General features: G+C 48.5%; 3 protein-coding genes across 4 annotated transcripts in view; 2 read left to right on the forward strand and 1 right to left on the reverse strand.

Annotated features, from left to right (window-relative positions):
• Positions 1–4,929, forward strand: part of CREB3L4 (cAMP responsive element binding protein 3 like 4) — a 14,316-nt gene extending 9,387 nt beyond the window's left edge. For both annotated transcript variants that reach the window (XM_063946756.1, XM_063946757.1), the window contains exons 8-10: positions 2,662–2,746; positions 2,828–2,927; positions 3,202–4,929. In XM_063946756.1, the coding sequence (XP_063802826.1) occupies positions 2,662–2,746; positions 2,828–2,927; positions 3,202–3,506 (490 nt within the window). In that variant the 3' untranslated portion in view covers positions 3,507–4,929. The remainder of the gene's footprint in view (positions 1–2,661; positions 2,747–2,827; positions 2,928–3,201) is intronic.
• Positions 1–16,220, reverse strand: part of JTB (jumping translocation breakpoint) — a 164,558-nt gene that overhangs the window by 111,817 nt on the left and 36,521 nt on the right. The gene's annotated exons all lie outside the window — the stretch shown is intronic.
• On the forward strand, positions 8,740–15,757 carry LOC134980870 (cocaine- and amphetamine-regulated transcript protein-like). Its single transcript, XM_063947867.1, has 3 exons — positions 8,740–9,034; positions 13,126–13,206; positions 15,110–15,757. The coding sequence occupies exons 1-3, from the start codon at positions 8,888–8,890 to the stop codon at positions 15,215–15,217; spliced, it is 336 nt and encodes a 111-aa protein (XP_063803937.1). The 5' UTR covers positions 8,740–8,887; the 3' UTR covers positions 15,218–15,757.

A 16,220-nucleotide genomic window follows, 5' to 3' on the forward strand; every position in this document is an offset into this window, starting at 1 on the left:
TGTAATATTCGGGACAGAAGTATGATGTATGGTAGTTGTGTGGGGTGTAATATTTGGGGCGGAGGTACGATGGATGATAGCTGTGTAGGGTGTAATATTCTGGGTGGAGGTATGATGGTAGCTGTGTGGGGTGTAATACACAGGGTGGAGGTACGATGATAGCTGTGTGGGGTTTAATATTTGGGGCGGAGGTACGATGGATGATAGCTGTGTGGGGTGTAATATTCGAGGCGAAGGTATGATGGTATCTGTGTGGGGTGTAATACACAGGGCAGAGGTATGATGTATGGTAGTTGTGTGGGGTGTAATATTTGGGGCGGAGGTACGATGGATGATAGCTGTGTAGGGTGTAATATTCTGGGTGGAGGTATGATGGTAGCTGTGTGGGGTGTAATACACGGGGCAGAGGAATGATGGATGGTAGCTGTGTGGGGTGTAATACACAGGGTGGAAGTATGATGGTTGGTATCTATGTGGGGTGTAATATTCGGGACAGAAGTATGATGGTAGCTGTGTGGGGTGTAATACACAGGGCAGAGGTATGATGTATGGTAGTTGTGTGGGGTGTAATATTTGGGGCGGAGGTACGATGGATGATAGCTGTGTAGGGTGTAATATTCTGGGTGGAGGTATGATGGTAGCTGTGTGGGGTGTAATACACAGGGCAGAGGTATGATGTATGGTAGTTGTGTGGGGTGTAATATTTGGGGCGGAGGTACGATGGATGATAGCTGTGTAGGGTGTAATATTCTGGGTGGAGGTATGATGGTAGCTGTGTGGGGTGTAATACACAGGGCGGAGGTACGATGATAGCTGTGTGGGGTGTAATATTTGGGGCGGAGGTACGATGGATGATAGCTGTGTGGGGTGTAATATTCGAGGCGAAGGTATGATGGTATCTGTGTGGGGTGTAATACACAGGGCAGAGGTATGATGTATGGTAGTTGTGTGGGGTGTAATATTTGGGGCGGAGGTACGATGGATGATAGCTGTGTAGGGTGTAATATTCTGGGTGGAGGTATGATGGTAGCTGTGTGGGGTGTAATACACAGGGCGGAGGTACGATGATAGCTGTGTGGGGTGTAATATTTGGGGCGGAGGTACGATGGATGATAGCTGTGTGGGGTGTAATATTCTGGGTGGAGGTATGATGGTAGCTGTGTGGGGTGTAATACACAGGGCGGAGGTACGATGATAGCTGTGTGGGGTGTAATATTTGGGGCGGAGGTACGATGATAACTGTGTGGGGTGTAATATTCTGGGTGGAGGTATGATGGTAGCTGTGTGGGGTGTAATACACAGGGCGGAGGTACGATGATAGCTGTGTGGGGTGTAATATTTGGGGCGGAGGTACGATGATAACTGTGTGGGGTGTAATATTCTGGGTGGAGGTATGATGGTAGCTGTGTGGGGTGTAATATTCGGGACAGAAGTATGATGGTAGCTGTGTGGGGTGTAATACACAGGGCAGAGGTATGATGGTTGGTATCTATGTGGGGTGTAATATTCGGGACAGAGGTATGATGGATGGTAGCTGTGTGGGGTGTAATATTCGAGGCGAAGGTATGATGGTATCTGTGTGGGGTGTAATACACAGGGCAGAGGTATGATGTATGGTAGCTGTGTGGGGTGTAATATTTGGGGCGGAGGTACGATGGATGATAGCTGTGTAGGGTGTAATATTCTGGGTGGAGGTATGATGGTAGCTGTGTGGGGTGTAATACACAGGGCGGAGGTACGATGATAGCTGTGTGGGGTGTAATATTCTGGGTGGAGGTATGATGGTAGCTGTGTGGGGTGTAATACACAGGGCAGAGGTATGATGTATGGTAGCTGTGTGGGGTGTAATATTTGGGGCGGAGGTACGATGGATGATAGCTGTGTAGGGTGTAATATTCTGGGTGGAGGTATGATGGTAGCTGTGTGGGGTGTAAAACACAGGGCGGAGGTACGATGATAGCTGTGTGGGGTGTAATATTTGGGGCGGAGGTACGATGGATGATAGCTGTGTGGGGTGTAATATTCTGGGTGGAGGTATGATGGTAGCTGTGTGGGGTGTAATACACGGGGCAGAGGAATGATGGATGGTAGCTGTGTGGGGTGTAATACACAGTGCGGAGGTATGATGAATGGTAGCTGTGGTGTAATATTTGGGGCGGAGGTATGATGGTATCTGTGTGGGGTGTAATACACAGGGCAGAGGTATGATGGATGATAGCTCTGTGGGGTGTAATATTTGGGGCGGAGGTACGATGATAGCTGTGTGGGGTGTAATATTTGGGGCGGAGGTACGATGATAGCTGTGTGGGGTGTAATATTTGGGGCGGAGGTACGATGATAGCTGTGTGGGGTGTAATATTGGGGCAGAGGTACGATGGATGATAGCTGTGTGGGGTGTAATATTCTGGGTGGAGGTATGATGGTAGCTGTGTGGGGTGTAATACACAGGGCGGAGGTACGGTGATAGCTGTGTGGGGTGTAATATTTGGGGCGGAGGTACGATGATAGCTGTGTGGGGTGTATTATTTGGGGCGGAGGAACGATGATAGCTGTGTGGGGTGTAATATTTGGGGCGGAGCTGTGTGGGGTGTAATATTTGGGGCGGAGGTACGATGTAAGCTGTGTAAGAGGGTAATATATTTAATCTGTTCCCTCTCCTAGATCCCTGATCACCCAGCTCCGCAGACTGCAGGCCCTCATCAAGCAGACATCCACCAAAGCTGCTCAGACGGGCACCTGCGTCCTGGTATGTCCCACGTGATCACTCCTCTCGTCTTTCCCGTGTCTTCCCACGTGTGCAGGTCACAGAGCTGTCACTCTATTGCAGATCCTTTTCTTCTCCCTGGCTCTGCTGATCTACCCCAACTACTACCCGCTCCGCTCTGGAGCCGCCCTGAGCGATGGCTCCACGTACACACCTACTGGAGGTAAGAGCCCCGTTATAAGTGTTCTGCTCCTCATTCCCAGGCATGGCTGGGCCAGGGGCACTTAGAGCTTTGGTTGCTTGCACTAATGGGTGATTTGGCTGCTATGATGGGGTACTCGCCCTGTAGCCAGTTGTTCCGGCACTGGGGGGACAGATTGCATGTATGCCAGGCAGCTGAGTAATAATCCTCTGCCATACGGTGTCATTTATGGCACACCACTCCAATCTGCCACGCTCGGAACCATCCTTTAATGCTGCCTCTAATGTATTTACAGTTATCTCCAGAAACATCCTGAACAAAGGCGAGTTCTCCGAGGTCACAGAGCCCCCTGTACTCTCAGAGACGATACCCACTGTTCCGCAGTCGGGAGAAGATCTACAGGAACCTCGCGTACGGCTCCCTGGTGCCCCAGAGCAGGAAGAGATGGATGCAGACAAGCGGGGGGCAGCGATCTCTCTGGAGAGACAGGCTTCAGTGGAAAGGGTGCCCCCCAAATCTATTCTCCCCCCAGAGAAAGAGAACTGGGACAATTCTGCCAGCAGGGACCTGTCTAAGACAGCACGGACAGACGAGATGTGACTGCACAAACGCTCGCCATAACACGTGATTGGATATGTTACAATTAGACTCAGCACTGGTACCCAGCGTGGCAAGAGGAGGCGGTGACCGCACAAGTGCCATGTCTGCGGCATGCACACAGTCGCTGTACAACATGCAGGATGGAATTGTGCCGACACACAGCAACATCACACCAATGCAACACACTCACACGCACATGGTGCAGCTGCACAATGTATGTGCCGCAGGAGAAGTAGGGTTTATTGCGCTATATAATGCACAGTGGCCCTCAATCTGAGTTAATCGCTCGCTAGCTGCTTTTAGCAGCAGTGCACATGCTAGGCCGCCGCCCTCTGGGAGTGTATCTTAGCTTAGCAGAAGTGCGAACGAAAGGTTAGAAGAACTGCTCGTAAAAATTTTCATGCAGTTTCTGAGTAGCTGCAGACCTACTCCTACCTCTGTCAGTTTAGTTTCTGCTTTGACGTCACAAACACGCCCTGCGTTCGGGCAGCCACTCCCCCATTTCCCCAGGCACGCCTGAGTTTTGGCCTGACACGCCTGCGTTTTTTAGCACACTCCCTGAAAACGGTCAGTTACCACCCAGAAACACCCACTTCCTGTCAATCACTCACCGATCAACAGAGCGTCACGAAAGCGTCGCTCGTCCTTGTGCAAAACTGCATCGTTTTGTGTGGAAGTAATTCGCGCATGCGTACTGCGGCCCGTACGCATGCGCAGAAATGCTGCTTTTTCACCTAATCGCCGCGCTGCGACCGAAAGCAGCTAGCGAACAACTCAGAATGAGGGCCATTGTGTGACTGATTTTTCTGGCACTCTGGGCTGATTAGGTAGACCCTATGAGACGCCTACTGAGATTGCCAGCCAGTTAAATATGAATTCCCCTAATTGGCTAATGGGAGAACAGAGTATGGGGGCAGCTTCACTTCAATATTGAAAACTTTTCACGGCTTAATTAATCAGAGATTTGTCCGATCTATACTAATCCATGGTGTATCATTCACTGCAATAATTTCCACCCCACCTGCATGTTCTCCAGGTGACCCAGTTAAGCTGGGGGCCCCGTATTATCTCACACATGTACACGCTTTAGACACACAATCCGTAGGTGCACAGACACACACCGCTGTGTATCCCCGAGCACACACTGTAATCCGGTATATCACAGGCCTGTAGCATAACGGTACAAGCCTACTGCACCCGCAGTGACACAGAGATACACTGACACTGCTGCGCTGTACGACACGCAGAACCGCCTCCTCTCACTGCGATTGCCGCTTATCTCCTGCTCGACTGGAACTTCCTGATATTCAGAGAATTGTTTTATAATATTTATATAGGGAATGATTATATTGGGGGGGATGAAATCTCCTGGGAGAAAAAGAGATTTGTATCATGTTTTAATAAAAATTCTATTTGCTTTTTATCTTTCTTTATACAGCAGAGTGGGTTACTATCGGGCGGCACGCATAGTCACCCAGCCAGCGCTGGAGACGCAGAGAGCGTTATCAGTAGGGTTACACATAGGGGCCTGATTCTGAGTCCCACGCAAAGTGCCTGTAATTAATGGAGGTCACGGAAGCCAGATTTGCTCCCATGCACCGTAAGATCTTCCGTACGCAGCATGGCAGTCGCCACAGCCAGAGACAGTGCCATGGTGCGGCAATGACCGCTGCAGCGGTCGGAACGGTCAGTGCTGCTGAACAATCATACATTGGCTGGCGCATCTGCACGCTATCCTTTAAAACAAAACCCCACATTAACATGGGGGAGAAACAGTAACTGCTGCACGCAGCGTGCGCCGTTACCAGAAAGCCCCATAGCGCCTGGTCATATAAGGAGAGATCCGGACAAACTCTGTCCGGCTCGGAGATAGACAACGATTAGCCAATTCGCTTCTGCGCAGGAGCTCTATGCTACAAGTGGCTATGTGTGGCCGCATACTGAGCTGCGTCCAGTTCACAATCTGGCCCACGGAGTGTTATATTTATTTGATTTGTTAGCTGGCCACCCATACTCCCATTTACGCAGTCATAGCCTCCGAGTATAGCGCGGGGTGTTGCTGTATCTGCGCTACATCTCTTTACGTAGAGGATGTACGTACGAGAAATCTGATTTACATTCGATGACACAATCTTCAGCTCCAGCCAATATGTTGTATCACAGATCAGATTCATGAGAGGATTGGTGGCACTTCTCGTTACATCTGATTCTCTGAGCCCCTCCTGGTGGACACTGACAGCCGTGTGGTGAGGAGGACAGTACGAGGAGAAGACGCATCAAACGAAACTTGTCAGTAAGACTGGATCTCCCCCTCTACATCTCACCATCCCTGAAGGAGCCAAAAGCAATCAGTGTAAACTTAGCAAAGCCACAGAAGGGCGTATAAACCAGTCACACCATCAGAGTACAGAGAGCCAGGCTGACACCAGGGTGGGGGCACAGTATCCCTCAGATGGACTTAACAGTGACTGCCAAAAATCCTCTCTTCTCTCTTATGGACCCTGCACGTTAGGCGAACCGTCACCAACCTGCCCGACGGCGATACAGCAGACGGGCAACTTGGGGGGGAGTGAAGTTTCTTCACACCCCCCGTCACCCGGCTCCATAGCAGTGCATGCTAATATGGAAGAGATTGTCCATATTGGCATGCATGTATAAGCGACTCGGCAGCAACGGTGACGAGCGTGGGGCCGCACATCGTTCATCGTTGGTGCCTACACACTGACCGAGATGAACGAGTTCTCATTCATTAATGAACGAGAACGTTCATATGGTTCAGTTATATCGCCTAATGTATAGGGCCAATTATCCGTCTGGGGGACACTGCATAAAGCAAAAGTATGAATGGAGGACCAGGTGGGCCAGCCACCCAAAGAGGCGCTCACTGATCTGTCAGAGTAAGCCACAGTACGCCCAGGACCTGTTATCACCTGACCAATACTCGCTGTGACTCCTCTGGCCAACGACTGTATAGTTGCTGGTGGTCCCGGTATAAGTGGTCGACCATGTTAAGGTCAACAGTCATTAGGTCGACCACTATTGTTCGATATGGGCTAATGGTCGACGCATGAAAATGGTCGACACATGAAACGGTCGACATGGATTTTTTAACTGTTTTTGGCGTCACTTTTTCCATAACATGACCAGGAACTCCAATTAGTGTGCCACGTCCCCTTGCATGGCTCGCAGGTTACTATTCCCAATCGTAGTCCACGTACCGTTTCTGGTGACCCTGTCTCATGCACCATCAGAAGACTGCCAAAGAACAAACCGCACAGAGGAGGGAAAGATTCCCCCCTACTGACGGAGGCAGCAGTGAGTGGAAAGGACTCCATGTATGAAACACACAATTGTGTCCAGAAACTGTAATACAACGTGTACACACTTGTCAGATGGACTTTAAACTTTTCCGCATGTTTTCAGATTGTAAATATCACACCCGACTCCACCCGGAATGTTCCTTCCTCTCCCAGCACTAGGCATGAGCAGTATTAACTCTGAGTACCCGGAACGTGTATGGGGGATATTGCAGTGTTGGGCAGTCATGCATTTATATTGCGCAATTCGCCCTATTTTATCTTTGAAAATAGATGTGAATATCTGTAACCACCTTTGACCCCATGTATGCTGCCGCGCCAACCCCATAACAGTGCCAGCCCTCTGCTTGGTGCAAGAGATCCATCTGAGACCAGTCTGACCCCTGCGTACGCTCACCCCTGTTATACTGTGAATGGATTGGGTACTGTGCCGCAAAAAAATCTGGAGCCCCGCTTTTGTGATGTCATCCCACTGAATGCTCTGCGTCCCGTGTGAGCAGATGCAGGACTGAAGCCTGATTGGCCGAACCTGGCTGGTTCGGGGCTGGGGGCAAGCGTAGCTACCAGGCACAGAATCTGCACCAGGGGAAACTCTGTATCGCTGCAGGCACAGAATCTGCACCAGGAGAAACTATGTATCACTGCAGGCACAGAATCTGCACCAGGAGAAACTATGTATCACTGCAGGCACAGAACCCGCACCAGGAGAAACTATGTATCACTGCGGGCACAGAATCTGCACCAGGAGAAGCTATGTATCACTGCAGGCACAGAATCTGCACCAGGAGAAACTATGTATCACTGCAGGCACAGAACCCGCACCAGGAGAAAGTATGTATCACTGCAGGCACAGAACCCGCACCAGGAGAAAGTATGTATCACTGCAGGCACAGAACCCGCACCAGGAGAAAGTATGTATCACTGCAGGCACAGAACCCGCACCAGGAGAAAGTATGTATCACTGCAGGCACAGAACCCGCACCAGGAGAAAGTATGTATCACTGCAGGCACAGAACCCGCACCAGGAGAAACTATGTATCACTGCAGGCACAGAACCCGCACCAGGAGAAACTATGTATCACTGCAGGCACAGAATCTGCACCAGGAGAACCCCCCTTACTCACCCCTTTCGGCTTCGTAACAATCGGGATCCCGGCGTCGGTATTTCGAATGCCGGGATCCCAGACGTCGGTAACTCATACTGCTCCCCTAACACCAACATCCATGTTATTATTTACACCACTGCGATATGACCTGTTTTATGCAGTTAAGAAAAAAGTGTCACATTGCATGTCCTTTTCGTGCGGTTGCGATACGAGGCGCACTCTCGTGTGTCTCCCATCGCAATCGCATATCACACGTGCTGCACGTTATATTTATCTCAGTCACACAGAAATAGGTTTAATAACGTTAGATTGCATGACATAAATCACATGTACAAAATACACTCAAGTAGCAAATCGCAATCGCAGGGCTCCCGGGAAGATCCCGGACAGATTGCAGGAAAAAGGGATCCAACTCATTGCTGAGATAAAACTCCCTAGTGGATGGGGGCCTTTACAGCGCTACCGGGGAACCCTGCTCCTACAGTCTCCATCCGACCCCAAGTTCTCATGTTTCCTGGGCTATAAAACACCGCAGTCTGGAGACGTAACCTGCGCTGTTTGTTTATTGTGTGTAAGTGGAATAGGGGCTGAGCGCAGTAAGAAGCCTTTTGTTCGTTGTGTGTGTCTAGCCAGGATTTCCCCTAGAGTCCTATTGGAGAAAAGCGATATAAAATAAAATGATTAGCATCATTACTCCACGTGACACATAATTCAGAATATGAGATTAGAAATTGTTTCCGGCTCTTCATCTGAAATATAATTTAGTGGGATGAAAACTAAAACTATATAGAGAAGATAAACACTAGATATTGCTTATTCCTAGCCGATAAAGGGGGGGACGGGGGGACTCTGGTGCACACAGAGACCGCCCCTCAGAGATATAAGTGAGGAGCCCGGCCAGGGGAACCAGGGAGCATAAGAGCTGACATCCTGGCTGGTGATTCCCACGTACAGCACCATGGAGAAAGTGAGGAGATGCCCCCCACTCGCCCAGCTGCCCCCCAGACACTCCGCCTTCCTGCTGCTCCTCTGCCTGTCCACGCTCATCCTGCCGGGTAAGGGGGAAGACCCCAGACTGTCGCTGTCTCAGGAGGATAACAGCCTGGTGAGTAGCTAGCAATTGTATATTGTCCACTAATTCTGATGTGTTGTGCTGTATGCGCTAAGCCGATGGAGCAACCGTGTATCATCCACAACCTCATGTGACTTTACTTACTGATTATCCTACTGCCAGCTACTGCTTTTCCCACTTCATTTCCAGCTGTGATAACCCCGGACTGAAGTGCTTACAGCATATAAAATAGTTCTGAGAGTAGAAATTCAGCTCTTTATATAACAATTCAATAATAAGTGGGACAATCCAACCTGACAGCTACATAGCGATATATCCTGCAGATTATTACATTCCTGACCTCTCTAGTGATCTGCAGAACATTGCTCTGTCCCATCTACCCCCTCACAGGTATATAGTGATATATCCTGCAGATTATTACATTCCTGACCTCTCTAGTGACCTGCAGAGCATTGCTCTGTCCCATCTACCCCCTGACAGGTATATAGTGATATATCCTGCAGATTATTACATTCCTGACCTCTCTAGTGACCTGCAGAGCATTGCTCTGTCCCATCTACCCCCTGACATGTACATAGTGATATATCCTGCAGATTATTACATTACTGACCTCTAGTGATCTGCAGAACATTGCTCTGTCCCATCTACTACCTGACAGGTACACAGTGATATATCCTGCAGATTATTACATTACTGACCTCTCTAGTGACCTGCAGAACATTGCTCTGTCCCATCTACCCCCTGACATGTACATAGTGATATATCCTGCAGATTATTACATTACTGACCTCTAGTGATCTGCAGAACATTGCTCTGTCCCATCTACTACCTGACAGGTACACAGTGATATATCCTGCAGATTATTACATTACTTGACCTCTCTAGTGATCTGCAGAGCATTGCTCTGTCCCATCTGTCCCCTGACAGGTACATAGTGATATATTCTGCAGATTATTACATTACTGACCCCTCTAGTGATCTGCATAACATTGCTCTGTCCCATCTATCCCCTGATAGGTACATAGCGATATATCATGCAGATTATTACATTCCTGACCTCTAGTGATCTGCAGAACATTGCTCTCTCCCATCTACCCCCTGACAGGTATATAGCGATATATCCTGCAGATTATTACATTACTACCTATCTAGTGACCTGCAGAGCATTGCTCTGTCCCATCTACCCCGACATGTACATAGTGATATATCCTGCAGATTATTACATTACTGACCTCAAGTGATCTGCAGAACATTGCTCTGTCCCATCTACCCCCTGACAGGTACATAGCAATATATCCTGCAGATTATTACATTCCTGACCTCTAGTGATCTGCAGAACATTGTTCTGTCCCATCTAGCCCGACAGGTACATAGTGATATATCCTGCAGATTATTACATTCCTGACCTCTAGTGATCTGCAGAACATTGCTCTGTCCTATCTACCACCTGACAGGTACATAGTGATATATCCTGCAGATTATTACATTCCTGACCTCTAGTGATCTGCAGAACATTGCTCTGTCTGATCTACCCCCTGACAGGTACATAGCAATATATCCTGCAGATTATTACATTCCTGACCTCTAGTGATCTGCAGAACATTGCTCTGTCCCATCTACCCCCTGACAGGTACATAGTGATATATCCTGCAGATTATTACATTCCTTACCTCTCTAGTGATCTGCAGAACATTGCTCTGTCCCATCTACCCCCTGCCATGTATATAGTCATATATTCTGCAGATTATTACATTACTGACCTCTCTAGTGATCTGCAGAACATTGCTCTGTCCCATCTACCCCCTGACGGGCACATAGCGATATATCCTGCAGATTATTACATTCCTGACCTCTAGTGATCTGCAGAACATTGCTCTGTCCAATCTACCCCCTGACAGGTACACAGTGATATATCCTGCAGATTATTACATTACTGACCCTCTCTAGTGATCTGCAGAACATTGCTCTGTCCCATCTACCCCCTGACATGTACATAGTGATATATCCTGCAGATTATTACATTACTGACCTCTAGTGATATGCAGAACATTGCTCTGTCCCATCTACTACCTGACAGGTACACAGTGATATATCCTGCAGATTATTACATTACTGACCTCTCTCTAGTGATCTGCAGAACATTGCTCTGTCCCATCTACCCCCTGACAGGTATATAGCGATATATCCTGCAGATTATTACATTACTACCTATCTAGTGACCTGCAGAGCATTGCTCTGTCCCATCTACCCCAAAATGTACATAGTGATATATCCTGCAGATTATTACATTACTGACCTCAAGTGATCTGCAGAACAATGCTCTGTCCCATCTACCCCCTGACAGGTACATAGCAATATATCCTGCAGATTATTACATTCCTGACCTCTAGTGATCTGCAGAACATTGCTCTGTCCCATCTACCCCGACAGGTACATAGTGATATATCCTGCAGATTATTACATTCCTGACCTCTAGTGATCTGCAGAACATCGCTCTGTCCCATCTACCCCCTGACAGGTATATAGCGATATATCCTGCAGATTATTACATTCCTGGCCTCTAGTGATCTGCAGAACATTGCTCTGTCCCATCTACCCCCTGACAGGTACATAGTGATATATCCTGCAGATTATTACATTCCTGACCTCTCTAGTGATCTGCAGAACATTGCTCTGTCCCATCTACCCCCTGACAGGCACATAGCGATATATCCTGCAGATTATTACATTCCTGACCTCTAGTGATCTGCAGAACATAGCTCTGTCCCATCTACCCCCTGACAAGTATATAGCGATATATCCTGCAGATTATTACATTCCTGACCTCTAGTGATCTGCAGAACATTGCTCTGTCCCATCTACCCCGACAGCTACATAGTGAGATATTCTGCAGATTATTACATTACTGACCTCTCTAGTGACCTGCAGAGCATTGCTCTGTCCCATCTACCACCTGACAGCTACATAGTGACGTATTCAGCAGATTATTACGTTACTGGCCTCTCTCCGAATATGCAGAACATTGCTCTGTCCCATCTACCCCCTGACAGCTACATAGTGAGATATTCTGCAGATTATTACATTACTGATCACACAGTTAGAAAAAGTGAAATATTCTTCTGAATATTGTTTCCTTTGCTGGGTACACAGCTCTCACGGGACTATTTGCATAGGTGTAAATTAGTATCTACTGTACCAGACTGCTTGGGATAAGAAATACTGATGTACAGTAGGACCTACAATCTGTATTACTTATCCTCAGCCATCTGGTACCACTTACACAACTAGGTGGCGCCGTGTTCACTGTATACCAGTGGTTCCCAATCACGGCACCCCTGGGCCAAAAGTGTCTTATTGAGAAACTTAGAGAGAAATAATAAATGAAGTAAATTGTGTTTATACGTCATCTTTAGGTTTAATTGTGTGGTGAGGGATGGGATTTGCTTCTGTTTATCCACATATGTCATGATTGGCAGCCGCCAGCACTGGTTTTGCCAATTGCATTGCCCATAAATAATTTTAATTGGTCCTGGACCACCAATACAAGGCACCCCTGCAAGGTTTGAGAACCAATACTATAAATCAGGGCTGGCCAAACCGGTCCTCGAGATCTACCAACAGTTCATGTTTTCCAGGCCTCCTGGAGATCTGTATAATTGTCAGTTAGGAATGAATGCAGCACATCTTATTAGTAATGACTACACCTGTGCACCAGCTAGGTGGTCTGGAAAATGTGACCTGTTGGTAGATCTCGAGGACTGGTTTGGCCAGCCCTGCTATATATAGTATATTGGGATCTGTAATAGTTTAGTGCAGGCCTGGCCAACCTGTGGCTCTCCAGCTGTTGTAAAACTACAAGTCCCATCATGCCTTGCCACAGTTTTGCTATTAGGGATTGCTAAAACTGTGGCAGGGCATGTGGGATGTGTAGTTTCACAACATCTGGAGAGCCACAGGTTGGCCAGGCCTGGTTTAGTGCTAATATTCCTGAATGTTGCAAATCATCATTAAACTACTTGCAGCCAATAAACATTTAGCTTCCATCTAAGCACAAGTTAGACAATGCTGATGTCTGACAATGTTAGTAAATAAGCGTATGTGCAGTAACTGGTGTCTTGTTACAGGCCATGACCCTTGGAGAGATGCTGCAATACAACCAGGACAAAGGCATCAGTCTGGAGAAGAAAGCCAGCCAAGTGCCCAGGGTGAGGAACCCAATATAGGGATGGAGGCAGGGACTGTGTTATTGGTACAGATCTTTGGGCTAGAGCGGAGCTGGCCCATGCCATATGCCATACATGTAGGCACCAATGTTCCCGTCCGGGGGTTTCCCAGCACCAGCTGTAATAATCCCTAAGGCACCACATTGACTAGGGTCAGCACTGTTAGAGGTAGACTGGATGTAAAGACAGAGGCCTGTGGGTGACAGCAGAAGGTTTGAAGTGACTCAGAATACTGGGGAGTAAGGACAGAGGCCTGTGGGTGACAGCGGAAGGTTTGCAGTGACTCAGAATTCTGAGGAGTAAGTACAGAGGCCTGTAGGTGACAGCGGAAGGTTTGCAGTGACTCAGAATACTGGGGAGTAAGGACAGAGGCCTGTGGGTGACAGCGGAAGTTTGAAGTGACTCAGAATACTGGGGAGTAAGGACAGAGGCCTGTGGATGACAGCGGAAGGTTTGCAGTGACTCAGAATTCTGAGGAGTAAGTACAGGGGCCTGTAGGTGACAGCGGAAGGTTTGCAGTGACTCAGAATACTGGGGAGTAAGGACAGAGGCCTGTGGGTGACAGCGGAAGTTTGAAGTGACTCAGAATACTGGGGAGTAAGGACAGAGGCCTGTGGATGACAGCGGAAGGTTTGCAGTGACTCAGAATACTGAGGAGTAAGGACAGAGGCCTGTAGGTGACAGCGGAAGGTTTGCAGTGACTCAGAATACTGAGGAGTAAGTACAGAGTCTGTAGGTGACAGTGGAAGGTTTGCAGTGACTCAGAATTCTGAGGAGTAAGGACAGAGGTCTGTAGGTGACAGCGGAAGGTTTGCAGTGACCCAGAATACTGGGGAGTAAGGACAGAGGCCTGTGGGTGACAGCGGAAGGTTTGCAGTGACTCAGAATTCTGAGGAGTAAGGACAGAGGCCTGTGGGTGACAGCGGAAGGTTTGCAGTGACTCAGAATTCTGAGGAGTAAGTACAGAGGTCTGTAGGTGACAGCGGAAGGTTTGCAGTGACTCAGAATACTGGGAAGTAAGGACAGAGGCCTGTGGGTGACAGCGGAAGGTTTGCAGTGACTCCGAATTCTGAGGAGTAAGTACAGAGGTCTGTAGGTGACAGCGGAAGGTTTGCAGTGACCCAGAATACTGGGGAGTAAGGACAGAGGCCTGTAGGTGACAGCGGAAGGTTTGCAGTGACACAGAATACCGGGGAGGAAGGACAGAGACCTGTGGGTGACAGAAGAAGGTTTGCAGTGACTCAGAATACTGGGGAGTAAGGACAGAGGCCTGTGGGTGACAGCGGAAGGTTTGCAGTGACTCCGAATTCTGAGGAGTAAGTACAGAGGTCTGTAGGTGACAGCGGAAGGTTTGCAGTGACTCAGAATACTGGGGAGTAAGGACAGAGGCCTGTGGGTGACAGTGGAAGGTTTGCAGTGACTCAGAATTCTGAGGAGTAAGTACAGAGGTCTGTAGGTGACAGCGGAAGGTTTGCAGTGACTCAGAATACTGGGGAGTAAGGACAGAGGCCTGTGGGTGACAGCGGAAGGTTTGCAGTGACTCAGAATTCTGAGGAGTAAGTACAGAGGTCTGTAGGTGACAGCGGAAGGTTTGCAGTGACTCAGAATACTGGGGAGTAAGGACAGAGGCCTGTGGGTGACAGCAGAAGGTTTGCAGTGACTCCGAATTCTGAGGAGTAAGTACAGAGGTCTGTAGGTGACAGCGGAAGGTTTGCAGTGACTCAGAATACTGGGGAGTAAGGACAGAGGCCTGTGGGTGACAGCGGAAGGTTTGCAGTGACTCAGAATTCTGGGGATTAAGGGAATACAACTAATTCTAAGCAGAAGAAAAGTAAGGTTGCCCTTGCCCAAAGAACTGACTGTCATTGTCTTTTTGTCTGCACAGTGTGATGTAGGAGAACGATGCGCCATGAAACACGGGCCACGGATTGGCAAGCTGTGCGACTGCCTGCGAGGAGCCTCCTGCAATTCATTCATGCTGCGGTGCTACTAGCCGGCGGGGTCCCGTCCTCAGGGGCCCCACATCTCATATGTTAATATGACTGGTACCCTGTGCTGTGCCTGACCTCCTATCTGTGTGATGTACCCTCACCCTCTGAGGAATGTAATAATAGCCCTCATGCTCCCTATATGCCTCTCCTGCCCCAGGGGTGGAGTCATAATGACCCCCCTCTGCTTCTTATTAATCCCATTCTCCGCACTGTAATAAAATGGCATTACTGACCAAAATATCTCCAAGTGATTAATAATGTCCCGGCTCTTCCCGCTCTCATAACTCCCCCACATAATCCCCTTTGTGACCCCACAGCAAAGCATCACTGTCACTGAGCCCCTATGTACACTCTCATGTCACACACAGCTACAGGCTCCGGCACCTGTGACTCCTGTACCCTGAGCCAGCCATTTGCAGGGGCAAAACCTAGTCTCTGCGCTGCCAGCGTGGGGCAGCTACACTCGCTATGGGTGTAGATATCACCCTGATGTAGTTTTAATTTGACACCTACAACCTCCTGCCTTGTCTGAATGTCTTCAATGTGTTTTATATTATACTTTGTATGATAAGAAAAATATACAAATTATACAAGTATCCTAATTCTTCCTGTGTGATCACTGTCGCTGTGGTGAATTAGATGCATATTACCCCAGTATAGGATGATGGAATAGCCCCCTACAGCTGGCCTATAATACCTACTGTGGACAGTACTGGGGGGGCGCTCTCGGGGCTGGACCTCAGTCTGTCCCACAGCTAACACGTAGGAAGGTTATATACGTATACTGGTAACACACAATGGTTATATCCATCTCTCTTCTTCTGCTCTCAGTGGGTGTATTGCTGGTGGCACATGTGGGGGAGATGTACGAAGCCTTGGAGAGAGGTTGAGGCCAGTATGTGTATGCTGGTTGGTCTGCATTAGGGGCGGACATCAACCATCGATGGTCTAATACACCTATGGTGGGTTCGGTATGATATTCTGATCTGTGGAATTTTACCGGCT

The sequence above is a fragment of the Pseudophryne corroboree genome, chromosome 12 (assembly GCF_028390025.1).
Source record: "Pseudophryne corroboree isolate aPseCor3 chromosome 12, aPseCor3.hap2, whole genome shotgun sequence".
NCBI classification, from domain to species: Eukaryota; Metazoa; Chordata; class Amphibia; order Anura; family Myobatrachidae; genus Pseudophryne; species Pseudophryne corroboree.